The sequence below is a fragment of the Chaetodon auriga genome, chromosome 15, assembly GCF_051107435.1.
Source record: "Chaetodon auriga isolate fChaAug3 chromosome 15, fChaAug3.hap1, whole genome shotgun sequence".
NCBI classification, from domain to species: Eukaryota; Metazoa; Chordata; class Actinopteri; order Chaetodontiformes; family Chaetodontidae; genus Chaetodon; species Chaetodon auriga.
In genome coordinates, this window is record NC_135088.1 from 11,487,352 (window position 1) to 11,514,438 (window position 27,087).

Sequence of the window (27,087 nt, forward strand, 5' to 3'; positions counted from 1 at the left end):
GTGAAGTTTTTGAAGTGCCTCTTTAACCAAACCAAGTCTGTTTTTTAGAGCTATTCAGTTTTCTTCAGAATCGATAAGGCTTTGTGAATGAGTGCCTAGAAAAAACTCTGAAAATATCAATATGTAAACACTTACAGCAGCAATCAAAAGTATTGTCAGCAAAACTGAAAATCCTCAAAAGTGACACACTTCAAAACACGACAGCATCACAGGTTGTAATCATTCTGTCCGCCATCTGCACTGAACAAAAGAAAAAAGTCCAATAAAGAGTGTATTTTTCAGTTTATTTTGGATCTATATTTTAATTTCTAGAACTTTATTCATTCAAACTAACATAACATCTAAAGGTAGCAGTTAAAAACAGCAAATTTGTTCAAAATAACTAGTTTATTCTCTGAAAGACATGAATAATATGTTGCTTTTAATGGTTGATAGGCTGTGTCCATGTTGTTTATCTCTTATTCTTTGACAGTCTGCCGCACTCTACCTTATACCGTCACTGTTAAATGTACCATTATCCTCGTCAGAATGATGAGGATCACAATCCCAGGTTTTTGCATAGAAAAACATTGACAGAATCGTAGTTGCACGAGCTTGACACATCTTCAGATACCGTATGCCAGTATAAAGTGTGTAAAGTGCAGAAACAGACAGAGTAAGGCAGAAAGTCGGGTGTAAAACAGAACATATCTATTGCTCTAGTGAGATAAAGATGGAGAGCATTAAACAGTGTAGAGATGAACCAGGAGGAAAAGAGGTAGAGAGAGATTGATGAAGGAGAGATCATGGTGTACGAGCAATTTTAAAAGAAGGGAAGGTGTTCGATAAGGGACAGGGAGAGAGACGAGGCTGAATTATTAGTTTCAGAAAATAATTATTTTCCAACTATCTGTGGGGATGAGATAAGATGAAATGACTTTATCCTAAAATCTAAATCCTCGCGCTGCTCACACAGAGCTCCCTTTACCTTTGCTGCAGCTCCACTGCTAATATAACAGCATTTAAAACACTTAAACCTCCCTGAGTCTCCAAAGATCACGTTTGATCATCAGTTTAGTAATAACTGGAAAAGTTAGACTCTTTGCAAAACAAAAATCCTCACTCGAAGCTCACACTGATTGTCAGTCTCTCTGTCTTCAGTCCAGCATTACTCGGCCTGTACTTATACACTTGTATTTTTACATCTTATGCTTCTTCTCCGGATGACCCATCAGCTACTGAGGCACTGCAGGGCAAACTCTCTTTGTCCTTCTCCTCCATTTCGATTTTTCCACCTTCATCTGAGCCGTTGTTGGTGTTCGAGACCTCACTATTTTCATTCAGGGCCTCATTTACTGCAGCGTCTTCCTCCTTTTCTGTCCCCAGGAGTCCTTTCTCATCCTTACCTGTTGCCTTGTGCTCTTGGCCCTGCCCCTCTGTGTCTGAGCCCCCAGACTCTGCTGCTTCTTCTGACAGAGAGTACATCTTTCTTGAAATCTCTCCACCATCTATCGTGTCTTCATTACCGCTCCGGTGGCGTTTCTGGAACAAGCCAAACTCGGTAATATCTTTGGGGAAATTTCTTCTCTGGCTTGACTTTTCGCTGGAGCTCTCGTCAGAGACTGGAGACAAGAGTCCGTTGGGTAGCCCGTTGGAGGCTTCAGGCGGCCTGGGTGAAGCTGTAGAACTGCCCTGCTTGAGGATGGATGTGATGATCTTAAATCGGTTGAGTTTGCTTTTCACCTGGCTGCTCTGAGGGCAGGGCGAAACCTCGAGCGAGGGGTTGGAGAAAGCAAGACTGGAGTCCCCTGAGCTACCGCTGGCCTTTGCCCCCTGTAGAGCAGGCTTCCCTGTCTTCATCATGCCCATCACTTCGTAACGAAAACTGGAGATGTCTTGTTTCAGCTCCTGGGAGAATAAAGCAAAAAGTCATCAATTAATGAATGCTTTTTATGTAATCATTAACCCCAGTTGTTGGCATCAGCAGATCACCCTGCAGAGTATCGATTCAATTTAAACTCCGTCAATACTGAGTGGATAAAGGGTCGTTCAAAAAATAATGGTACTTCCTTTTTCTAAAAAAGCATAAAAGAACATTTTATTTTTATTATGTTAGTATTTGAGGATTTTTAAGGGAATTCCAGGTCTTGATTGCTGACTAAAAACTAAATATAACAATTCAGTCACCTTTAAACTTGTAGTAACTGATGTGTTTGGCCACTTCAGAAACAAGCTGGTCTTATCTGGTCTTTAAGCTGCTAAATCTCCCTGTGTTCATCATACAGTTTGGAAAGTTTGTGCAGGCAGACTAGGCTTTTTGAAGCTTTTTTACCGGCTGCTTCAAATCTTATTTTTTCTGTGAAGGAACTGTGCCTACCTTGAAGTTTTCTTCAGTCAGACCTTCCTCTGTCTTGGCATCTCTGATCATGGCGGCCACGTAGCGTTTCACCAAGTTTCTCAGCACCTCCTACGTCAGTGAAAAAACAAAAGCCTTTGAACACAATAAAATCCTCTAATGCTGAATGAAAGTGTCGCTTTACAATACAATACAAAACTCAGTCAATCAGTCAGGAAAAAGATGGTAAATATATATACGCACAACAAAAGACATTTCAAGCTACATCTCCCATGACAAATACTACAATAACCACCTGCAGATATCGACAAACGGAAGATCCTCTGCAGAGAATGGTGACAAACATCCCACTGAGTGTAATTATTTGGCCCATTATATGAGACATTGAAGGAGCATTCAATTGATGGATTGAAAAGGGGAGTGCAGAAAGGCAGTCAAAGAGCAGAAAATATGATCTGTCACTCACACTGACTCAGACACACACACACACACACACACACACACACACACACACACAAGCAGAGGACAGAAAACAACTCTTGCTTGTTTTTAAAGAGTCTACATTTACCTGATACTGATGGTTTATCCTCAGGTTCTCTGCCGCTCGCCTCTGCACAGACAACAGATGCCGTGATGATTTCTCTCCCAATCGACTAATTCTTTCAGCTCTATTATGCTTACAAAATGAGTGACCGCACAGTTATGAGCAAATAATGGTTTTAAGTTTAAAGTAAACAATTTGTGTCTGGTTGACAAAATAACACCATATAAACTGGATTATTATGCTGTCAAACATGTCAGTACTAAAGTCCTCCCACCCAACTGTTTGTGAGGTTCACTCCCCAAACGAGCGTGTTTGACACCAGACTTACTCCGAGAGTTCCAAACGTATCCGGCCGCTTGGAGTTTGTCCTCTTGCACACTTGCCTCTTGATCCAGCACATGAGGTACCAGAATGATTTGGGGCTGGGGACGATATTGAATGGGGCCGGCAGAGTGGCCCCTTCTTCAAAGTAACTCATCCACAGCTTTGTCCTGGCAAACTTCCACTCAATGTCGGCATGATCCTGAAACCCAAATTAGGGCACATGAAAAGTACAAGAACCATCTATTCCATGTGACATCTTGTCTGCAGTATGTTTGACCCGTGCTTACAGCAATGTGCTGGTAGGAGTTGTTCATCATGGCTATGAGCATGTTGAGGAGCACCACCAACGAGATGATGTTGTAGGTGCCGAACATGGTGGCACCGACAAACTCAGTGAACTGATGGTCTGCATCAACGTTGGTCACATACAGGCTGATCAGGCCGAAGATTGACCAGAAGAGAGACTGCAGGGTCTCAAATAACCTGCAACGTTTGAACATTTTATCAATATCAGGATTCCCTTTAGAAATTTGGGTTTATGAAAACATAAAGTAAAACATCTAAACATTTCTCTTAGCAGCTGAAAAAAGTGCAAGTTTTCACACATTTTGTAACCAGTAACAGCAGCATACAACACAACACTCTGTTTCTTCACACATCTATGCAACACATGCAAGCAAGTTAACATTCACGTGAACTCACGTGGAGAAAGCGTTGTTCTGCTCTACACAGCGGATGCCTTTGCATTTCCCCTTCTCATCTGAAGCCTTGGTCTCGTAGTAAAAGTAGAGCTGATTTAGCCCGTTAGCAAAGGCCAGCAGGACCTGGAGGAAGAGAGAAGAGTGCATGCAAAGTCGATGCAATTATTATTTATAGTGTTTATTTGTCATATTTATTGTATCCTACTTTATGCTAATGTATGCATGTATATTCCCGCCTGTGTGCAAACGTGTGCGTTTACCAGACAGTAGATGAAAAGGAACTTCAGGATGTCCAGCAGCATTCTCCCCAGAGAGATCTGCAGTGGCCCCAGATGAGAGTTGGCCGTGAACAGCGAGATGAGGCGCAGGGAGCTGAAAATGTTCGCGATGGCAAACACTGCCTCAGCTACTAGTGTTGGATGCCACATCTCCCACTGGTTCCTGGGTTTACTGCCACTGTACTGAAAAGGACAAAGGATGGTGGACCGGTAAAGTGAGAACACAGGAAAGTTACGCTACACCTAGTGTCTATTGTACTACTTTTCATAGATAATTGGTTACCTTAATGTAGGCTACAATCTTGAGGGAGATGGTAGCCAGGTATAGAGAGTTCATGACAAAGTCCATCAGGTTCCACCAGTCATGGACATAGTCTTGGAAACCACCATCCCACATTTGTTTGATCTCTGCCCAAATGAATCCTAAAAGTAGAAGGATTGACTGATCATCTGTTCAATAAACATCCTTACACCGTGGACACAGAAAATACTTGTTTCTGATTGGCTGGCAGGGGTCCATTAAAATAGTATTAAGTTATTTCAGGCATCCACGTTTATGCAAATAAAACTTCAGTTCATGCTCTGCATAGACAACTTTAGGTGAGTGGGAGTTAGAGCTTGGATGTTCATGAAACTCCGCTGACTGAATCACCAGTGCAAAAGATCAGAAATTGCATTTGATTATATCTGGTTATTTTATTCACGGGATGAAGAGTCTGCAGCTCTGTGACACTGTGGTGCTTTGAGCTGATGCTAACATCAGCGTACTAACATGCTCACAGAGACAATGCTAACATGCTGATATTAAGCGGGTATAATATTTAACATGTTTGCAGGCTGACGTTAGTGGTTGTAAAGACATTTCAGTCAAAATCACAGCTGTCAACCTCATGATGGCACTAGAGGGAAAGTTCAGGGATCACCAAAGTCATATGAAATTCAATTTTGAATATCAATATTGAAAGTTTCCTGAATTTGCAACATCTCTGATCTGTGCCTCTTCTCCATAACAACACTGGCTGAAGCCAATGTGTAACTGGACCCGTCTACTATGACCAAACTGATGTTGGGTAAACTGAGGACACACAAACTTTAAAAACAGCTGCTGAGTCAAACATCTTCTCTTCTTTATACCTATGTTAAGTGGTCATGGTGTTATTTTCGTACGTCAGGACACCCACTTACAACCATCCTCGCCTACAAACACCCTCAGTCCTCAAGCCTTTTACTCACCCAGCACCCAGGGCAGGATCATCCACTCCACAGTGGTTGGTGCGGGGCCCTGCCTGTCCTGCTCTGTAGTGACAATGTGCTGGGAGGCGAGCAGCAGCAGGAATAGAAAGGTCAGGTAGGACGCTGTGTGGCAGATGAACTTGATGAAGGGCTTGCGGATGAAGAGGCCATAGCGACTCTTAGGAGCGATGAGGTAGCAGAGAGCAAACACTGGGTAGAGGAAGCCGATGAAGACGCAAGTGAAGAACTTCCCTGCCCAGTGGCGGCGTCTCCAGCCGGGGAACTCATCATACCACCGGGACGCCAAGAGCTGCTGGCAGTTTGGCTGAGCTACAAACTTAAAGAAATAAGAGAAGGAAGAGTTCTACTTTTCATCTGTTTGATCTACAGAGGTAAAAATGACTCTCTGGTATGATTGCAGCATATACGCCTGCTGGGAGACAGCATCCTCAGCCCGAGGCTATTTAGTGGTTTCACACAGAACGTAATGCTCTAGTGACCATGCCAGAATTAGCACCTGCAGCAAGTTCCAGTTTAGAGCACACACACGTAGGAGTAGGATGTGTTGGCTGTGTCAGAATTTGGAGGGTAATCATCGACACACATGGATATTTTAGAAGGAAACCAGCTCATGGTTGTCTTGTCTACAAAGGGAGCCTCAAACAGGCTGTGAGGTCAGTCAAAAGGAATATACACGCTGTCAAGAAACAAGAGGATCCTGTTCTTAGATGACTTCTTGCTGATTTTCCACAGATAATAACACAGTGCTCCTCTGTCTTGAGATGTCTGAAAATGATTGGAACTTCATCGAAAGCAGACGACATTTTATGTCTCGTACCCACGACAGGAAAACGCTTAGTCCATAAATTAACATGTGGCAAATATTTTGTCCTCTTTTCTGCTGTTTGGCTTGTTTGATGTGTTGCAGTGAGATGGATACCTCATGTGAGTGCAAAAGTGATCTAACAAGTGAGCTTCTGACTTAGTTAATGCCATGCTCTTCTCCTTAACTGAGTACAGGTTTATGATCAGCAAGGCCCAAATATTGATGCATCAGAACTACAGCTGCAGCCAAATGGACTGACGCATCGGCAGCATCTGGTGATAATCTAGAGGTATCTGGGATACATTTAGCTTTTTCAAAAAAAAAAAAACCAACTCAAACTGTGTTGTATAATTGAACGTGCACATACAAATACACATGTACAGACACACTATATGTTGTGAAATATCACATTGAGCCTCTGTCAGAGTCCAAGTGTCGACCGGCACCGCTAGGTACCAATTCACCAACTCTGCAGCCTCGTTACCATGGGAACCAGAGATCCCTACTGCGTCAGGATCTTGAGTAGAGTGGCTCATATTTCCACATTTTAACCACAGCATCGCCATAAAACTTGAAAGGAAATGCAGAGAGGGAATAAAGGAGGGGATGAATATCATGGGTGAGCGGAGAAGAAGTGGAAGGAGAGAGAGAGTGACAGGCAGCGTTAAGATGACAGGGGAGATCAATGACACAGCTACAACTCTTTGTATCACCAACATACCAACATATCCTGACACTGAAAGGATGAGGAGGAAAGGAAAAGTGGAAAAGCCCCTCTGCTGATTTTTCTATTTTCATATGACTCCTTTGAGAATGAACCTTATTAGAGACAAAATAGCTAACCTCATTAAGTTCAAACCAAAAGTCTGAAGCAGACCCGTGGGTGCAGGCTAAGTCTTGTAATGAAGTACTTTAGCCCAGGAAAAAAAAAAAAAAAAGAAGAAATGAGCAATTGTTTTAAATTCTGCCGCAGCAGTACTGCTCTGTCTATTTAAAGCTTGCTTTGATCATTTTTCACCAACTGTTTTGTCAGACGTACTCGGACACTTGGAGTGAGCCGTCCATTCCTAATTCAAAGTGTTCAGTTTTCGCTTGCATCTCTCACTGTCAGAACATTACTCCTAATTAATGACAGTAAACAAGAGGTACCTGAGCTGCCTGATGTCTTGCCTTAATCAGCATGATATATTAAACACTGACAGTGTTGCTAATGAGGTCAGAAATTAAGCTAATTAATGTTATAAATAGGAAGTGTAGCCATGCTAATACTTGTCTTAGCACAAGAGCCGCAATGAAAATGTGATAACTCTCCAAAACTTAATCAGATTATCCACTTAATGAGGGAAATCTTAATAATAATAAGATTAAGTGATCTTAATTAATTGGTTTATGTTGAACTATTGTGTTCACGCTTGCATTTTAGAGAGAGACAGTTTTGAGAGCAAATGCAGGAAACCTGACCACTCTTAAGTGAGTAAAATCTCTCCATCAAGCAGCATGATCTTTTAGATGCAGTAAGTTAGGGAATAAAACAGCAAAGCAATTACAGAACCTTCGCATATGTTCTCATATATTGGTCTCAATGGCAATGAAAGCTGAGACAGGATAATGTGCTTTGTTCATTATTCATGCTGCTGTAGTGTTTTGAATCCCCACCCAGAACCCCCTTGACTTTAACCTCTATGCATTATAAACAACTGCTTTCCTGTTCAAAACCTTTCTTCCTCCTCCAAGAAAAAGTCCAAACATGTCAAACACCTCTGTTATTTCACCCTCCCTCCATCTGTCACACTCACCTCCAAAACTCAGCTGTCGTTGAGTGTCACATTTGTCTCAGGTGGCTTGTTCGCGCAACTCAAACAGGATCCCTCCCGGACTCAAGTCCAGTTGGGAAAGCGTCCCTCAACAATCTTCCCTGCCTCTCTCCACTGTCAACTGTCTAAAAGTGGCAGGAAAGTGCTTAGAAGTGTGTGAGAGTACAAGAGAGGGTGCTTTCTAGCTCTGTGAAGACATGTTACCCTGAAGCTTTACCAACATAAAAGGTCTGCTGAAAGTCTTCTCCTCCACTTTCACAGACACGCACTGACAAGTATGCAACTTTGAGCGGGTTATGTTTTAGCTGCTTTTTTTTGCTTTGGTAGGAGTTGAAATACAGGCGGATGTGAAGTCCGTAGATTTTTAAGAACGTAGACTGATGATTTTAAATATTTTTCAAGCAATACAGCTATGGCCATACAGTATGTCGTCCTGGTCTGAAACACTCAGACGGTATCAGTTTCTGAGAGTGTGAGAGTTTTCAGAATCAGCGTGCAAAGCTGAAGTCTCCCAGCATACTCAAACCTGTCCATGATGCGGGTTTCTAGATGACAAACAGGATTTCAGAATCAACCCACACACCAATAACCACGCTGTCTCTCACCTTTAATGCATCTGAACTGGTCTCACACTGAGAAAAACAGGGTGTTGATGGACTTCACTTGACCCCAGCGATCTGTTGTATCTGTTGCACTGAACTGCTAAAACGACTGGAAGCTAATGGTGCTGCACATGGCTCAAAAATACGACACACCACGCCAATGGAACAACCTCCAGGAACTGTTAAAACTAGATATGCTGATCCATTTCTATCAATTTCATTGTCTTTTGAGTGTGAACGTGAGTGTTTCATTTGAACTGATGCTATTTCTAACGTTGCTGCGTCGTTTTGTATTCATTGTAATTTATAGATGTATTTTATGTGTTGTTATCGGGGCATCATTTTAAAAGAGAGCTTGATCTCAATGGCCGTTGCTGTTTTAAATAAAGGTTAACAAAATGCATATTCTTGTAAGTGTAATTTGATCTCCATTTAATGGAGACTTTGAAAACATCTTGAAACACTGAATTGCAGTTTTTATGAGATATCACAAGGGGGCAACGTCAAACTACAACATGTAACATTTATAGGTTCCCCTTGGCGCCTTTGAGAATTTAAAATATTAAAGACAGGCGTTTTCGCTCACGCTGTGAATCTTCAATGTTCTCACCTATCTTTTTGCCAGTATAGCAGCCAAATGAGAGTAATCCAGTGTTGAAACCCTCTGGGAAGTAGAGGAGATAATTGCCACTTGCGTATGTGTTACTGATCATATTTATCTGATTTGGCCTCCTGCTGCATCAAAGCGCGGGCTGCTCTGTTAGCTCAGCTCTTTAGACTGGAGGCCTGTGGAGATTTCTCTTCAGACCGTTATAAATTGCCTTTCTAAACCCTGGGAGCACCGTAGCAGCAAAGCCAAAAAACACACAGAGATAGAGGATAAATACATAAACCGGAAACGAGAGATTGTAAACACACACCACACGGATAAGAGGGTTAAGAGGAGAACTAACCTTCGGTTTGTTCAGTTGAGGGTCAAGAACATGCTCCTCATGACTCACTGCAACATTCATCAACAGCCTGTACTATATAATAAAAAATCACACATTCAGGCTGAATGTCATGCTAATTATAAGAGCTTGAGTGTTTGCAAAATCCATGAAAAAGGCGAACACAGAAACCGTGCTCTACAAAAACAAATCAAATGAGCCGACTGCAGTCCAACTGAGCGGCCACTTAATCCTTCATGCAACGCAGGGGGCAAAACCCTGTCTAGCTTAAAGATCATCTGTCACAGGCACAAAGCAATCACTATAAATACCTGTGTGTGTGTGTGTGTGTGTGTGTGTGTGTGTGTGTGTACATTTGCTCCGTACAGATGTCATCTTCCCTTCTCAGGAGACTGCAGCAGAATTTGCTGTTATAGAGCTACTTCTACAGTGAGCTCAATGATTTCCATTGCAAATTGCCATTCAATGCTACAGTCAATATCTTTAATGCTGTGCACTTCACACATTTTACGTTTCGTTTCTCCTAATCAATGAACAGTTTACTAAAGCGTATCTGAAAGCTCCCACAAAACGCAACACCTTATGCTGCAGCGCTGGCACCGTATCTGCTGTTACTTTTAATGGAATATTTACTCTAATCTAGTTTCACACAGCTACTTTAGCAAGACTACTGCATTCTCTCCAAATGCTATAAAGGTAAGACCAATAGCTGCAGAACTGCATTACTACATACTCTGCAAAACAATCAGTAAATCAAATCATCAATGAGACCAACACAAGTGGAAAAAATATCTCCAAATGCAGTAAGGTTATTGTTTCCAATAGAAATCAAATACTTGAAACTCCACTGAAAACATGTTGAGAGGTGAAAAACGCTTTTGCTGCAATGGCAAATTTTCATTTGTTTTGGGAGAACACTTGACAAGTACGGGATTCTTACATCAAATATACGTAATAAATTCTTGCAATATACTGCACACACATACACAGTCATGTATACATAATTTATGGGGACGTTACATTCATTTCCTGGAGAGTTATCTTAACTAAAACCAAAACTTGCCTAATCCCAACCTTTAACCTAACCTTAACCCTAGTCTTCATACTAAAATGTAATGATTTACATTATGGGGACCTGCATTTTGTCCCCATGAGGAAGGTGAGTCCCCACAATATGACTGTGTAAACAGATTTGTTTCCCCACAATGTAAGGAATACATGGTACACACACACACACACACACACACACACACACACACATACACACCACCACAAAATGAGCCTTTCCAGCGGAGTAACCTCACCTTGAAATGACTGCTAACCACTCTACTTAGCTGGGACATTTATCACGAAAAGGGCAGCTGGGTGGATTGTTAACCACATCATGAGACGGCGTCCTCCATCAAAGTCCCAGTGTGATCGAAGGGTGTTATTGATAGGATGCAGGAGAAGGGCGCACTGGGACATCTCCTGGATAATTAAAACACATCTGGGGAGAGGGGACGCGTGGAGGAACGCTTGAGGCAGAGTCAGCAGGAAGGGATGTTTGTTCATAGTGTGTGCAATGACAGATTTATTGCCAACAATACAGAGGTTGGGGAAGCTGACAGGGGACCGTCCATCATCATGTCCACCTGTGCACTTGCTCTACTCCCAATTCTCCTTTTGTGACTCAACATGCTCATCTGCCAGCCGGCGTCTCGATGCGCAACGACTGGATGGATGACGGAGGAAACAGCAGCTTCATAAATCACGACGCCTCCAAAAGTGCATCTGCTCTGACATGCAGGGAGAGCTCCCAGCAAAAGACAGGCTGAATGAATTATAAGTCACTCCTGGGAGTGATGTGACTGCTTCCTCATCATTTCACTTCACCTTAATATTCAGTGGAACAATTCTGCTGTGTAATATATCTATTTAACCCCTTTCTTTTTGCCCGAGGAGTCCCTCAGTCATCCCATAACTTAGGAATGCTATCAAAACAGGCCTCCCAGAAAAACATAGCTCATGCATCAATTACATGATTTTCCGCTGTAGCCCATTTTTGTTCACCCACAGCACTAAGCTTTTAACATGGGTACATTTCCGGCAAAAGTAAATATGCAGATGAATTACCCAAAACATACCTTGTAATACTCATGAGTTATAATTCCAACATTTTTGGGGCATTCGGTGAAAAAAGGATATACATTTTGAGATATTTTTTTTCTATTAGCCATACTGTGAGTACTGAAGGTTTACATAGCTGCAGTACACATTTAATGAGATACTTTATAGAAATTAAAAGGTACTTTATAATCAGCTTTATTTCCACTCCAATTGCTCCTGGCTCTATCCACTGAGAAAAGGTGTGTTAATAACATTATAAATAATATGTGTTCATAATGAAGTTCAGGTGCTAAAATGTTAGCTGAATAAATTTAGTCACCAACTGAGTAAATATGGCCTGTGAAAGAAATTGACACTTCATTACCATGTGTACATATTCTGCATGACACATTACACACCACTGCAGAGCATGTGTGTTTAACTGGGTGAGTTGCATGCACAAATTCCAGCAACTGGTTGTTTTCTTTTCACTGAGGTGATGACTGACTTGCTGCTGTTTTGTGTAATGATCGACATGTCATTTTAAAGAAGTAAGCAATCCTAAGTAAGGAGGTAAGCATCCTAACTCTGCATCTACAGATATCAGTCTTAATATGGAGTCAAGTATTACCTTGCAGCTGCAGTGCTTTAGTAATGCAATTCAAGCGTTGCCTATTTGTCATCTGTGTGAGTTGCCAAACAGAAAACAGATAAAATCCTATCTAAACCAGCGTCTGGCACCATCAAGAAAGAACCTGATGCTCGTCTAACATCATTACACAAGTTCCTAACGGCTGGCAATGACACCTGTGGGAAGAAGTTGGCTTGGAGAAGTAAAAAAGCTCCAGGCTTGGCAGTCTTCCCCGGGCAACGTAAAAGTGGATGTTGCCTGGGGCATGTGGCATTAAAATCTAACAATAAGCTGTACAGCAGATAATGTAGCGGACAATGCTGGACAGAAAGAAAAAAGAATGCAGGAGGAAGGAAAAGCATGTAAAAACAAGGAAAAGGCAAAAACTGTGGTACTGCAGTCATATTTAACTCACACACTCTGCTTAGGTACAAGAGGGGGCAGGTGCCCTTGAATGAGTGGTGAGTCAACAGGACGATTTTCCCTTCTTTCCCATCACTGCAGCCTCCAAAGTACAGAACCAAGAAACGATTGTTTATGTGTCCTTGTTTTGTCCTTCACAGATGACTGCATTCTTGAGCTTTAATTGTGATATCATGACAGAGTGAACATCTAAGTAACCACACATACATTCTTTTTTCAACTTTTGCCACCCGATACTCTCAGAAAATTATGGATTAGTCTTTCATCATAAGATGAATGTACTTGGGGTAAAATTGAAAGCAAGGCTGTTGAATGATTCACATTATGTACTAATATTATACATGCCTACCTCTTTCTGGTGGTACTTGATAGCTAGTTTGAGTCTGGCCAGGTCGTTGTTGCCGTCCTCGTCCAATAAATTGGTGTCGTCTCTGTAGTTGAGGATCATCTCCAGCTCTCTGGAGCTTCTTGTCTGGTCTAGGAGGTCCTTGGCAAATTGTTTACACTGCTGAGACAGCTCCTCGTACTCTGATTTGAATTCGTTCTCCACCTTAAAATGAGTGCATAAAAAATACAGATACTGCTACGCATCAAGAGTCCTGGCAGCTGTATATATTAGGGAAAATCTCAGAGTGCAGGTATGTCTACAAAGTGGTGTTTCTAAATCAAACACTGTGTCATGAAGCTTTTTCAAGCTTGTTTACAGATATTTACTAAATGCACCACCTCTATAAGCCTTTATCTTATTATATTCTGAGGTTGTTTTACCACAACATGTGTTAAAATTTGTGTGAAATATATTTAATAAACTGCATTTAATTAACCTCAGTAACACCTTAAGCACGGAGACTTATGCAGTGTGATCTAGAGTGTGTTATAGAGAGCATATTATGAAATATCTCTATTTTTACTCAATGAAAGCATCTGACATCTCAGATTTTTATTTGCTAATAAGCTTTCCTAAACTATTTAAATGATGAATCTGGGGTTTTATAATAGTTCATTTGGAAACATTGTGAATTCTTGCAGGCAAGGATCCAGTTTTTGTGATAATTTCTGTGAATTTTTCATTGCTGATCCTGGTGTATTCTTCATTCTTTGAAGAATAATTACCAAGACCACGTTACATTAATGCTTGGCTAATAAATGGAGAGGCAGTTGAATGTCACATGATGGTGTCATGAAAGGGCACATATACGTTAATTAATACAGTATTTCATTTCCTTAAGATCAAATCCTATCCTTCAGCTCCACCATTAGCGTCTCTCTTGTACTCACCTTGCTGAGCTCCTGCAGCTCCCAGCTCAGCCTGAACGCAGTGAGGAAGGGGTCCTCGCTGGAGAGCGCAATTAGGGAGGGACTCGACAGCGCTTTGTAGATGTTGAGGCGCGAGCGCGAGTGCCGCAGACTGTCCACGTCTGAGCTAGACACACACTCCACACAGTTACAGCGCACCTGCAACATCAAACAGACGACGGAGGCGTTTAATGATGCCTCCCCATGCTTAGTAATGGATCATATTTTCGGTTTACTGTAGCAGCGCAAGCTCTATATCCATCATGCTGACTGAGTAGTCATGTCTGGGTGTGTTATTCAAACACTAAAGGCCAAATAAACGAGTTTTTCACCTTGTAAGTGATGTGCGTTTTCACACAATATTGAGGATTTTCACTTACAGTTACAAAATGCGTTTGTTTCTCAGCTGATCATAATCTAAAATTTTACATCACTCATGTAAACAAAAACCTTTAAGAGCGTCAGAAAATATTTAGAAATGAGTTTTAGCTGTTTATTATTTGATTGTATCTTATAAATAAGATCCCATATTAATTGCTTTATATATGACGTGGCATATCCTCCATATAATCAGATTCTATTGATTGACTATGACACTTTAATAACCCCACTGGTTAAGGTCAAAACTGCATTTGAATCTGCCAGCACATAAGACTTCTGTTTGTTCCCTGAACACTTTGTTGACATTTTGGATATACGGACTTTCACGCTGATAATAACAACAGAATGCAAATGCAATTTATACCACAAACACGTAGCGTTTACCCACCTCATGTGGCTGTGGCATAGACACGCCTTTCTGCACCAGAAGCTTGATAATTTCATAGTTGTTGGTGTGTGCAGCGAGGATGATGGGAGTGATGTCAGGGGTGAAGTCAGAGAACTGCTTGTCCAATAAGATAGGGGGAACCTTTCAGGGGAGACGAGAGAATAAAAGCTTTAATCACACACATAATGGATGAAGCTCATGGAGCAGCACGTTTGGCCTTGGTCTTATGTGATCTTTTTTTTTTTTTTTTTTTTTTGTCCTTCTTTCAGGTTTAACTGACATGCTCGATTAAACACGCTTTCAGGATCTGTTTTCAAGCAAATGCAGAAACATCTGAAAGATCTTGTGTTCACCCGAAGCGCAGTTCAAAGGTCTTTACAGCGGGAATAAGCAGGATCAATAAACAGTCGTCAGAACCTTCGGCTGTCACAAAAACTCTTTAAGAAATGACGCCCTTGGTCAAAGTCGCAGTCAAAATGCCATCCATATCAAGACCGCTCTAAAGGGTATAGGCCACAGTGTTCAGGCATTTCAGAGGGAATGATTATGCTGAGAGAGAAACTCATTCCACCTATCCCTCTTATCAGCCACTCCAGCTAAGCCCTTTTGCTATTCCCATGTCATTCAGTGGGAATACACCGCTGCAGGCTGCAGAGGAGTAAGCTGGCCTTTTTCGCTTATAATTGAAGGCCTATTATCTGATTCTGCAGTGAGGGAGAAAGGGAGGAGAGAGAAAAAGATAGCCAGGGAATAGCTGGAGGATAAACAGGCGACAGGTAAGGACCTATTTAGCCAACTTGATGCAGACAGAGGACAGGTGGGAATAAGGGACCCTAGTTCTAGTGAGAGTTTTACAAAGAATAATGTTAAAGACTAGCAGCTTGAAAAAGCAGGGCTTCTCTATACCGTAACTACACAGCCCGTGAAGTTGAGATACATTTCGATGACATAAGCATTTCTTTATATTGTAAAACCTTGGTTTTGCAGTGCAGTTCTAACTCAGACATATTAAAATTCTCCCACTTCCTATTTAACAGCTACTAAGACTTAAACATAAATCCCTGGTAGTAAAAATTGACTGCATTACTCGGTATTATTGTGTTTCAAGGGACAGACAGATATTGACAAAGATGACAGTATGCTGATATTGATCTCTCAGAGGTGACCAGGTGTTCTCCTCTGATAGCACAAATAATCCGTTAGCAGCAGGAGGCTTTTCAATGGCAGCTTTCTACATGAGAAGACATAAAACCCAGTGACCGGCCACAGAGTGAGTTGACAAGGGACACATGAGAAAGACCAACTGGTGAATGTTATTACGTGAGTATAACTAACTGGGTGCACAGCAGTGTTTCCAAATCAACTTCCCTATAAAAAGACAGGGGATATGACTCTTTTTTAAAATGTATTTATAAGGAAATATTCCAGATCTATAATCGTTATTAACTGATTTAATAGCAGCATAAACTTAATGTCTTGTTCTTTAGTCTCCTCATAATAAAATCACGTTGAAGAGCATCAAATCGCCTAACACAAGTGAGAGTGCGCAGCCAGTCTAGCATCTCAGTGAGGCTGTATTTAAGTAGAGCACAGCTTTAAGACAATGCTACATCAGCATGCTAACATACCCACAATGACAATGCTAACATCCTCTTAATGTTGTGTGCTAGCATGCAGACGTTCGCTAATTAGCACTAAACACAAAGTACAGTGGAAGCTGATGGGAATTGCTTCGACATTTTGGCCACAAACCAAATTTTGGTAACCTGATGATGGTGCCACATAAAAACTTAATTAATTATTCATGCTTAGGATGACATGACCTGATGTCTTAGCAATCCATCCTCAAGTGGTTGAGAAATTTCATTAAAAACCACAAACGTGAATCTTGTGGTGATGCTAGAGGGAAAGGCAAGGTTCCGCTTCACTGATAAATATTCATTTCCAGGCAGCGATGAATGTCTGTACAATCCATTTGGTGGATGATGGGAAGTTTCACTTAAAGCCAAATACCTGCTGGTGGCACAAGGTGAAAAGGAATGACCGCAGCCATGAAGATTCATGCTCTGGATTCCATGAATGTTTGGCAAAATATTGTGGCAATCCATCCAATAACTGTTGAGATATTTCAGTCTGGATGAAAGTGGTGGACTGACTGACATAGAGCCATACTGCTGACATGGCTGAGAGGACACTGATGAATACGCTGGTTGGTTAGTGTGTGGTATGCTTTGGCAATAATATCTTACAAAGCTAGATTTAAAAAAAAAAATGCCTAAAAGACATAAAACAATAGATGTGGAGTCACATTTAAGGCCAGCTCTGAGAAGCGCTATATTGTAGGTTGTTTTATAAATGTTTCACAAAGTAGTCGTAGTAGTATTGTGAGTAGAAACAGAAATAGTATCAGGGAAACACTGTTTTACTGCTACTCTCTGAGGAACAAAATGTGAAGAACTGTTGTCCAGTGAATTGGTTCATTTCTCCAAGAATGTTTCATCATCCATACTGCACTGAAAAGACATTTTATCATGTGGAGGCTAATTACTTGTGCAGTTTACGCTCAGAGCTGTCACAGTGCAGCAGCAACTCCCAAGAGTGGCACAGAGCCGTGTCTTAGAGTCATCATATTTCGCAGAGGAGGGTGATCAAATAAGCTATATACTCTATTCTCCATGTGGGAGGAGGACGGACATCAAATAATCTACATCAAACAGCCTTGGCCTGTGCCCAAGCACAGAGCAGGAGGAGTGCAGGCTGGTAGATGTGAAGTTATGATAATAGTGGAGTAAAGAAACAAAATTATAGCCCACTAGGCCCTGAAATGCATGTGTGTTAGTCATATTTGTATGAGGCAGCCACCATCAGGGTATTGATTAAAAATTCAGCATTAGCATCCGTGTGCTTTTGCTTTTGTTTTCACTGCGTTCCCTTTTTGAGCATCCCCACTGGCTTCCACCTGTCATCCTGCAACATCACACAAACACTGTTTCGATAAAGCTGCTATAAAATGGGACACTGAGAAGTTTTGTTTTTGAATGACGCTGCAGAAAATAAGCTCAAGTCTTTGTGGATTCAAGCCAGCATGATTATGCTTACATCGTGTTTTATATGTAGGCAGAAGAGGGATCCCCTTACATAACTATCTTTATGTGCATATGATTAGCAGGTTGCACAGAAACCTAAAAAAACAATCAGCAAAACTGTGGATTACGAAAAGACTGACAGAAGAAGAAAAAGCAGGCGTCCAAAGGCCCTTTTAATTGAGAAATGCTGTGAGCTCCAGTGTTTGTGCCTCTGGCAGATGCATATCTGTACTCAGGGAATAATACATGAAGCTGTTTAAAAAGCTGATATCCAATGTGCTTCTCAGCAGAAAACAAATAAGCCAAAACATTATTACAAACGCATCATTCAGACAGCTGGCAAAATAGAAAGACAAATACATGCAATTCCAGAAAAGCATCAACTGAATCTCCTCATTAATAAACCCCAGAGATGACACTGGCAACGGATGCTATTTTCCCAGGCAGCCTTTTAATATAATCAATGAGCTTCTCTTGGGTAAATTTGGTAGCGCTGGACTGATCTATTCTCACAACCTACACATTTGAAGGGAAGAGGCACTACCTTATGAAGGCATTAAGGTAAATGTGGAAGGTGATAGATGTCACAGCTGAGGGGTTCAGACTGCAAATTCTGGCCTCTGTGCTGTATGTCATTCCTTTATCAAGAGCGCTCCTTTGTTCCCTAATATATTCTTCGCTTTCCTTTGATTTTTCCTGTTTTTTTGAGCATTTCACTGTATTTTACCAAAGCCAGATAAACAGCTTCCAACAGGACACAATAGGAACAGCCACAGCATCTCCCCTCTCCGACTCAAAGGGGAATTAATAGAGTATTTCACATCATATTGTATCCCTTTCAATTGATCAGTGAAGCCAAAAACATCTGTTTTTTTGTGGTTTTTGGTGCATTAGTGGTGAGAGGGAGAAGAGAGAAAGAAGCATCTGTGCGTGTACAGTGCATGTGTGGCAGGAACAAGAGAAAGGAAACGCTCCTTGAGTGGAGAGCAATCAGTGCAAAAGGACACCAATCTGAAATTAATTTGACTGTATTTGTTTGTGATTACAGTAATTACTTGTCTAAACAGGCAGCTCTCATCAGCGAGAGGATGGGATTTGTTTCTGAACAGTGGCGTTGCATCCTCAAACTAATCTGAACCCTTACAATGTGTAAAGAAATATATTTATACTCCCCAACTTTGAATGAAATATGCATTTTCTCTCAGTGAGCTTACTCATTAAATATCTTTCTGTAAGACTTTTTCCTTTTCCAAAAGTCAGAAAAAGCTTCTGAGGACAGCTTTTTTGAAGAGTCAGCTTTTGCTGCTGCCAACAATACTGGGTCAATTATTTTGGATGGTATAAAAACCTCGAGGCAAGTGCATGCAGCTTATAAGCTACACAATCAGCACCAGTATTGTAGTGGCTGACACTGCCTCTGGCTGACTCTACCCTTCATTAACATCCAAAGTTCCTCCTGTAATTTAGCACAAGGGCCACTTTGCCGAGTGCCTCACTGATCAGTTCTTGAGTAGAGCCTTTCCACTGGTGCTTTTGGCTGCACTGAGTCAAACCATGGCACATTGATTTACGTTTCAATTACCAGTTTAAATGCGGCCAGTTGTGCCGAGTCACGCCCAAGATTAATCATTGGTGCAGTCGGGTCAAAGTGTGCTCGACCGCTTCCAAGTGAGTTACAGCAACATCAGATTGGCTTCGTCATCACTCAGACATGATTCTGTGACTTGTTTAAATAGCCTCTGCAGCTATTGCCGGACATGGCAGATACTTAAAGAGCTTTCACTTCGTCTTAAAAAAGAACAGCCGAACATCCTGAAAATCCATGATGAGAAGCAGCAGGCTGCCAACAACTGTTATACAGTTCAATAGTAAGCAGGACTAAAGAGGATGCTGCTTTTAAACAGCAACTCAAGACATGCATGTCATCAGTTAAAGATGCCTTCAAGCGCATAGGCCTGTTGTGATGGAGATGCAAATTGCTGCCACGCTGGGCCCCAAGTCAAGGCAAGTCAAGGGTTTGAAACAAAGTTGCAAAGTTTGTTACTCATTTAGGTAAAAAATAAAATAAAATACTGTTTTTACATTTAATGATAAGGAGTTCATGTGGTGTGAGTTGCACATTAGTGCATTTGTACAGTGTCATACTCTATTGGATAAAAGATGGTTATTATACCTTACAAACAAAAAGTATCAAAGAAAACCTCTCTGGAAAGTAAACATCAACGATCCTTGCCTCTCTCCTACTATCACCCCAGTCCTGTCATCAGCTCGCTGTCTGTGCTGTGACACATCTCATGAATAAAACACTCTTAATTTTAAACTCGTTCAGCTCCCATCAGTCCCCTCCTCACCTGCATGCCACCACTTGGCTTCTTGTGATTCAGCAGCAGCTCCACAGCTCCCACCACCTCCTTGCGGATCGCGTGCAGCAGGGCATCACCGACGTACACGTTGAAGCTCAGCAACAGTTCAATGATTTCCAGGTTCTCATTCTCAATAGCAATCAGCAGGGCCGTGCGGCCGAGAGGGTCGATGCAGTTGATGTTGATCTTGAAGTAGATCTCTGCCTCCTGACAAAATAAGGTTGTGAGTGAAAGTCAGGGTTTGTTTCAGGAGCTGCTCGGGGGACTTGGTTTAAAGGAGTACCATTGATTAAAAGGGAAAATACCCATTGACACACGGACTGCACATTGATGTTTGAAAGGAAATGCAAACTCTTCAGATCTGACAGCGTACAAGTCGGACAGAGGTTTGATCTGACGTTTTTCTGCAGCTCTGATAACCATGGTTGGATTTTAGCAGCAGTTAAAAGGGAAATCCACCAAGTGTACACATCTGCTGACAGATCTAAAAGAGTGCCACTGCTCATGTGAAAAAGGTACATAAAGCCTATTGTGACCTGTGCGAAATCTGATTAATTGCTTCAGTTGATGTCACTTGATATCTCTGGTTCAGCTGCATCAATTTCGTGAGTCCAGCAGTGTTATAGGAATGCAATGCTAAATCGGTGGAGTACTCTTAAGTAATAGCTTTGGCAATCACTTCTGGTGTCAGTTGGCTTTGGCAGCAACATTTTCAGCCACAAGCCTAACAAAGCAGACAAGAAAAAATTGCGCAGCATAAAGGGGCTTTTAGATTGAGATTTGCCCTCTAGAAAGAAACCGATGAGTAGCTTTTCTCAGCTGGTTGCATTCTATGTGACAAGGACTTGTTTTTGTTTTTATCATTTTGGGCATCCCAGGTACTGTGGGATTACCACCTGTGGCACTTTATTTACCTTGACACGTGTCGAGGCAAATGAAGGCCCCAGATGTTTTTGCAAATGAGTGGAGGCTAATCATGGTTACACGTGTCACCTATGTATAATTTCCAAATCAATCCAATTAGAGTAAGGCTTCAATATCCATCCATTCATCCATCCATAATTTAGAGTTTCAGTGGCTGTATGCATTCATCCATTTGCCAAATTATCTGTTCTTCCATGCATTTATAAATACACACGTACACACACACCTCCAGAGCCTGTTTGACACTGGCATAGTCCCCCTTTTCCACGGCTCCGAGGTAGGCTTTCTCCAAAGGCGACAGCTCTGACTCGGCCCGCACAATTCTCAGCGGGATGCGGTCCCGGTATGAGGAGCTGTCAGTGCGCCGGTAGTATAGTTGTGACATCTCCCTGGGCTTCAGCTTGCCGGCACCCTGCTAACACTGCTACAGCTGCTGCCTGGCTCGGGGAGTTCACACTAGAGGGGACAGGATCAGGTGTTATAAGAAGAAGGCACTTGCTGTTGTAGGTTTTGACTTTCACAGGAGAGAAAAGATGAGAAAGAGAGGAGGCGGTGAGTGAGGTGAGAGGATTATACAGAAAGAGAGGGATGAAGCAGGTAGTTCATAACCTCATCTACCTATCCACGCATCACCTGATGTTACTGTAAGTCTTTACAGTTTCAAAGAGTGCCTGCAACTGCAGTGAAAAGTCAGTGAAAAGTATTGTGTTACTCAGGATGCATTTTTCGCTGTGAAACGTATCTTTTAGAGACCTTGGAGCGTTTAGTGCATTGCTTTTTGATCTCCCAGTGCCTCAAGTTGCAAAATTTTATAATCACTAAAAGATAACAAAAAGACATGTTGAACTCTGAGCAGAGATGCATCTCATGTCTCATGTTGTTGAACCAGGCAAATCTAAACTAAACAAGAAAAATAGGGGAAGACTTGCCAGTGGTTGGTCCGGCTTGAGGCGTTGCAGTTGAAACGGATGGTAAGATGTTTAATTCTTGAGCCACTAATAGCTTTAGTTAATGTCATTAGCCATGATTGCTAAGTGATCGACAGCAACTGACTTAGCGGTTGCCTGGTGACAGCAAAATGACGCCTCCAGCACTTTCGGCTTTGCAGCTTCACAGAAATAAGCCTTCAAAGTGACACAGTGACACGGTACAGTGATTGTGACCTAACAGGGCAACGATCAAGGATCTCTGAGTTCTCTGGAACTGGATCAAAATATATATAATTATGTATATATGTGTGTGTGTGTGTGTGTGTGTGTGTGTGTGTGTGTGTATAGATGATTATATCCACTGCACAGACAAAAAAGTAAATACAGACACAAACCATAGACTGAGAGGACAGGAAAACAGTGGGTGTAGGAGGTGGATAGGCTGGAGAATAAAACGTAAGCCGAAACACCAAACAAGATATAGAGGAAAAGGTTACATGTTGTTAAATATAAAAAAGGAGTTCAAGTAGCTAGTGCTTAAAGCCACCCCCAACAGTAGGACAACAGGACAGCAATTACTGCTCTACGTGACTCTATTCAATGACTAATGAGTGGATTAACAGGCTCACAGCAGCCCAATTTGATTACAAGAACAAAAAAGAAAAACAATGATTGCTAATTCACTTTCTTGCTGGAGGTTAGATGAGATGATCAACGCCTCTCATGTATGTACAGTCAATATGAAGCTAAGGCTAGCAGAGCTCATCTTATTTTAGATGAGTGCAAACACTGGACATAGGAGGAAACAGCAAGCATTAAGTCTGCTAGCTTTCATCAAGATAACAAGATTGATTAGGCTCTGGTTCGGGAGCCCTCAGCCTTCCTCTGAGCCAACATCCCAGACTGCTAACAGCCAGACTCTCACCAGCCACTTTACCTCCTGCCAGCTCAAAAGTGGGCAATCCAATGGCCAGCTAGTCTACTGCCAGCTCCAGCTCCTAAGGTGGCTAGCCACTGGCCTGTTGGCTTCAAGACAGTTCCTGTTCCTGAGTTGACCAGGAGTCTCTGTTCTGAGGGACCTGGCTCCCTATGAAGATAGCCCCCATAAAATATGGCTTCTGCCAATGTTGTACATCTCAGTTGCCCAGTTACTCATTGCCATATAGGTTCTGCTGTCCAGAGCCATGAAGGTTTCGCTGCCCACTGCCCCAGCTGACATCTGTCCAGTTCCAGGGTCGGTCACCGCCAAATGTGCTCCTGAGTTGGCCAAAAATCCTTCTTGTTCTAGAGTCTGATCCTTGTTTGACTGACATCTCTCCTTTTCCTGGGCCGGTCTAAACCTCCTCTGTCTCTGTCTAAATCTGAATTAGCTGATCAAAAGACTGCTCCTGAGTAAGCTGATGTCACTTGAGCCCTGAGGTAGGCTGGCACAAATTCTGTTCCTGAGTCTGTGGCACACATGTTCCTGGTCCCCAGTCAGTGGCCCAGCCGACCCCTGCTGCTGGTTCCCCAACAGTGGTCTGGCCGACACCTGCTCCTGAGCTGCAGCTGTCAGAAGTTTGTGTGCTGGCCGTCCACCTGAGGTCTGAGGTGATTGATTCCTCTACTCTTGAACCTCCAGCCCATCCCCAAGATCTCTGACTCTTTTGCCTGCTTTTAAACTGGTGATTTTGGATTTTGCTTTGTTTTCCTGGACTTCCCTGCCTGCTTTATTGGACTTTTTATTCTTTCCTGCTTCCGGTCAAATTTGTATGCCCAATTGGACTGCCTTATCTGGTTCTGACCTTCGCCTGCCTCACCATCTTATCAGCCTGTTGAAGTGTTGGATTTTTTTGTGTGATGTAAATTCATTGAAGCACTTGTACTCCACCTCTTTGCCTGCGTTTGGACGATACATCTTGTATTCCTGTTTCCATGCATGTACAAATGTACATATTTCAAGCAGATACTATTTATACTTAATGTTCGAACAGTAATTTTCATAGACTTGTGACAAGCAATAATGTGATCGTCCAGATTTTGAACCAGCAACCCTAATGTTCCCATAGCCTAATGTGCTGCAGGGGCATGCATTTACAATAGCTGAAATGCAGGTAATTAACACCAAAGTGGAGAAAATTAAAGGAGCAACGTGAAATTAACTGCATTTCTATTTTTTCACATTTTGTCACCTGTCATCTCCTCTTACAGCCAAGGTGCTCCCTCACAGATGTAGAAATGCTCTCAGTGCCCGCTAATGTCCCTCCATAAGAGGAAAGAAAAGAAAGAAATATTTGCTTCATTTGACAACTTACTGGAGAGCTGCTTTGGTCACAGGTTTTCACACCTCATTTGAGATCCTGGGCATTAGTTTGATATTGCTATGGCCCTTTGTGGAACAATTTCATTTTGAAGCAAAAATGACTGCACACATGGGGACCCTGCAGTCACCATCACTGAATAACCTCAATCTTAAGAAGGAAGAGTAAAAATCAAGCACTACGCAGTGATAGTGGATGCAATGCAGCAAGGAAGACTCGGTGAAAGTAGATCTTGGTGCCAGTATAGGAGTTGATTCTTGAACTGAAGCCAAAATTCTACTTTTGATATAAGAGTATTAACATGTCTTTCACAACATCGGCCCACGTCTCAGCAGCAGTGTTTAACAGCTTCCCAACAAAGAGCATCAAATTAAATATTCTTTTTCTAATATATTAATATTTAAATGTCATATATTAAAAAAAAGGCACTCTCAGTAGCCTATTTCACTTTATGAGTTATATCGGCTGACATCACATACTGGATGAGCAACTCTACAATGCTGTCATTCTACAGTAATTACATCTTTTAACACGGTTGTTGATTGTGAACTTGGGCCAGAAATTGCCACAAAACACAGCAGATATAAAGTAAGGCTACCCACCAAGCAGAAGGAGGACTTGTAGATGATCTGCTGTGATGCGTGTGTGCTGTTATTGAAACACAGACATACTCAGCCTTCAATGCAGAGGGCTCTTTCTTCTAGTAATACACAGCTTCCTGGAATCAATATTTAGAAACAGAAAAATCTGAGCTGTTTTGTTACACACAGAGCGTAGCACCACTCAAGAACAGTGGCAGCCAATATGTTGAGGTAGATATCTTCTAGTCTGAAAGTTGTATTGATTGGACAACACACTCGGCATAGATGAGCTTTCCTACAGACCGCGCAGCCCATTCTGGAGGCCTGTCCTGTGTTTACAGTGACAGTTAAACAGTCATAAAATTGTCAGCATTCACTAATTAACGACAACAGGTCTGTGTAAACTGGCAGACAGCATGTGCCAGAACGGCGCCTGTAAACACTCACAGGTGAGATTTTGACTGTTTTATTTGTGTTTGTGCGCGACATTTTTTCCAGCCATAATACGGGATAGCGTTGATAAAAAATAATGACTGAGAAAATAAAAGACGACTCTTCTTTGTACCTTGTGGGGTCCATCGTCACTTATAAGCTGAGGAACCCTGAAGGCGCTCAATTACATATTTTTACAGTCTACTCCTGCGAACAGCCTTTCACAGCCAAAACGTGACATTTCATTTACACTGGAGCAAATAACTAACCTGTGGGATGTTGCGCTTTGGAACTTCGCTCGTGGACATCAATGGTCCTCTTTTGGAAAATATCCGGAGACTCCATGAGGACTAATAAAACAGATGCGTAAAGCTGTGAATCATTCGCCTCAACTTCTTGAATTCAGCATCTTCCAAACGGGAAAACTGCAGCGTGGATCTGCATGAAGACCCTGCTTGTTAATCTGTTGGTTCCTTGTGATGCCAGTCCGTCTCTATGTTGGTTTTTAGTCTAGTCTGCATTTTCCCCTCTCATGTTTGGAGACTTGCCACTACTCCCTCTGTACATCCAGATCCGCTCCGTTCTGATCACGACTTCCATTCGGTCTTATTTGGGGAAAAAACGCAGACCGGCGCACACCGCATTCAGCTCACCGCGCAACAAATCCTGGAGACGAAAATAAGCAACAGCGAAGTTTCCTCGGTTGATTAAACCTGGTTCAGCAACGCGTCCAGTTTCCCTAAGGGTGTGTTTTCACCAATGTTCTTGCCCACTCGACTTATCCACCTGTTGGGGGTGATTGAGCAAAAAGCAGCGCCTCCAGAAATAAACGTAGAGCAGCCAGATGCCTGGCAGGCGGTCTGCGGAGCGCTGCTGCAGACTGGTCGTGCGCACTTGGAGACGCATTGAGCACTGTGGCACTGCAAGAGGGGGGAATCATCTAAACAAGCAACTCAGCCAGACATTCAGCCTCTGTTCAAACAAATATAAATGAGATTTACAAAAATTACCGAATTCCAGTTTCCCATTAAGCTCAACTCGTCTCATCCAAGATAAGAAACAGTTACAGATTATTTTAAGAGCATCATAAACGACTTGGGCTTGTGGATTTGCATTGGAAACCAGTGAAGTTGTTTAAGAATGATCATCTGTCTTTGTAATTTTTCACGAAAGACGTTGGAAACTAATTATAAGACACATTTCTGCATGCAACTCATGCGGAAGGATTGTTTACTTCCATTTGATGGCGATCCAATGAAAAACAAACAACACGAGATGGGAAAATGGTGAAGACAACAGTGAAAATACAGTAGGATATTCATAAGGCCTGTAATATGTGAACTGTAACTGACTGTTATAATAAAAATAAAAGTAATACATTTTTGAAAAACTGCAATAATACTGATATTAAAAATAGAGTATACTGCATATGAAAACATACTAATAACACTGCAATTGAAAACACAAGTAGTAATAATACAAATAAAAAATAAAAATATGGTAATACAGTAGTATGATAATACTATACAGTATCTTACTGCCATCGAGCTGCCAGTGTTAAGTTACTGTGAAAACTACAGCATCGTTTCCATGGTCTGTCTTTTCCACTGAAGCTATAAAAAAGGAAATCTCTTCCTTCCCACATCCAAATGTCTTAT

General features: G+C 41.9%; 1 protein-coding gene across 3 annotated transcripts; it reads right to left on the minus strand.

The window, feature by feature from the left end:
* Window positions 1-270: 270 nt before the first annotated feature.
* LOC143333085 (short transient receptor potential channel 4-like) lies at window positions 271-26,331 on the minus strand. 3 transcript variants are annotated; one of them, XM_076751018.1, is made up of 15 exons: window positions 25,699-26,331; window positions 21,414-21,643; window positions 20,252-20,470; window positions 14,815-14,955; window positions 14,028-14,204; window positions 13,099-13,299; window positions 5,416-5,752; window positions 4,466-4,605; window positions 4,165-4,365; window positions 3,906-4,027; window positions 3,491-3,686; window positions 3,208-3,402; window positions 2,904-2,945; window positions 2,357-2,446; window positions 271-1,887 (listed from the first exon to the last, which is right to left on the minus strand). In XM_076751018.1, exons 2-15 carry the CDS (start codon window positions 21,570-21,572, stop codon window positions 1,186-1,188), a joined length of 2,922 nt encoding a protein of 973 aa, XP_076607133.1. In that variant the 5' UTR covers window positions 21,573-21,643; window positions 25,699-26,331; the 3' UTR covers window positions 271-1,185. The 3 variants fall into 3 exon arrangements, with proteins under 3 accessions (XP_076607133.1, XP_076607135.1, XP_076607136.1); XM_076751020.1 differs by lacking the exon at window positions 25,699-26,331 and having other exon boundaries at window positions 21,414-21,696; XM_076751021.1 differs by lacking the exon at window positions 25,699-26,331 and having other exon boundaries at window positions 21,406-21,427.
* Between the last annotated feature and the right edge of the window lie 756 nt (window positions 26,332-27,087).

What these genes read in the sequence shown, in the direction of transcription:
- LOC143333085 (XM_076751018.1), bottom strand. Translation starts at nt 21,572, where the DNA reads ATGTCACAACTATACTACCGGCGCACTGACAGCTCCTCATACCGGGAC. An exon ending in AGCCAAGTGGTGGCATGCAG is followed by an intron (nt 14,956 to 20,251) that starts GTGAGGAGGGGA and finishes CTCCCCTGAAAG; the next exon opens with GTTCCCCCTATCTTATTGGA. An exon ending in ATACGTTTGGAACTCTCGGA is followed by an intron (nt 2,946 to 3,207) that starts GTAAGTCTGGTG and finishes TTGTCTGTGCAG; the next exon opens with AGGCGAGCGGCAGAGAACCT.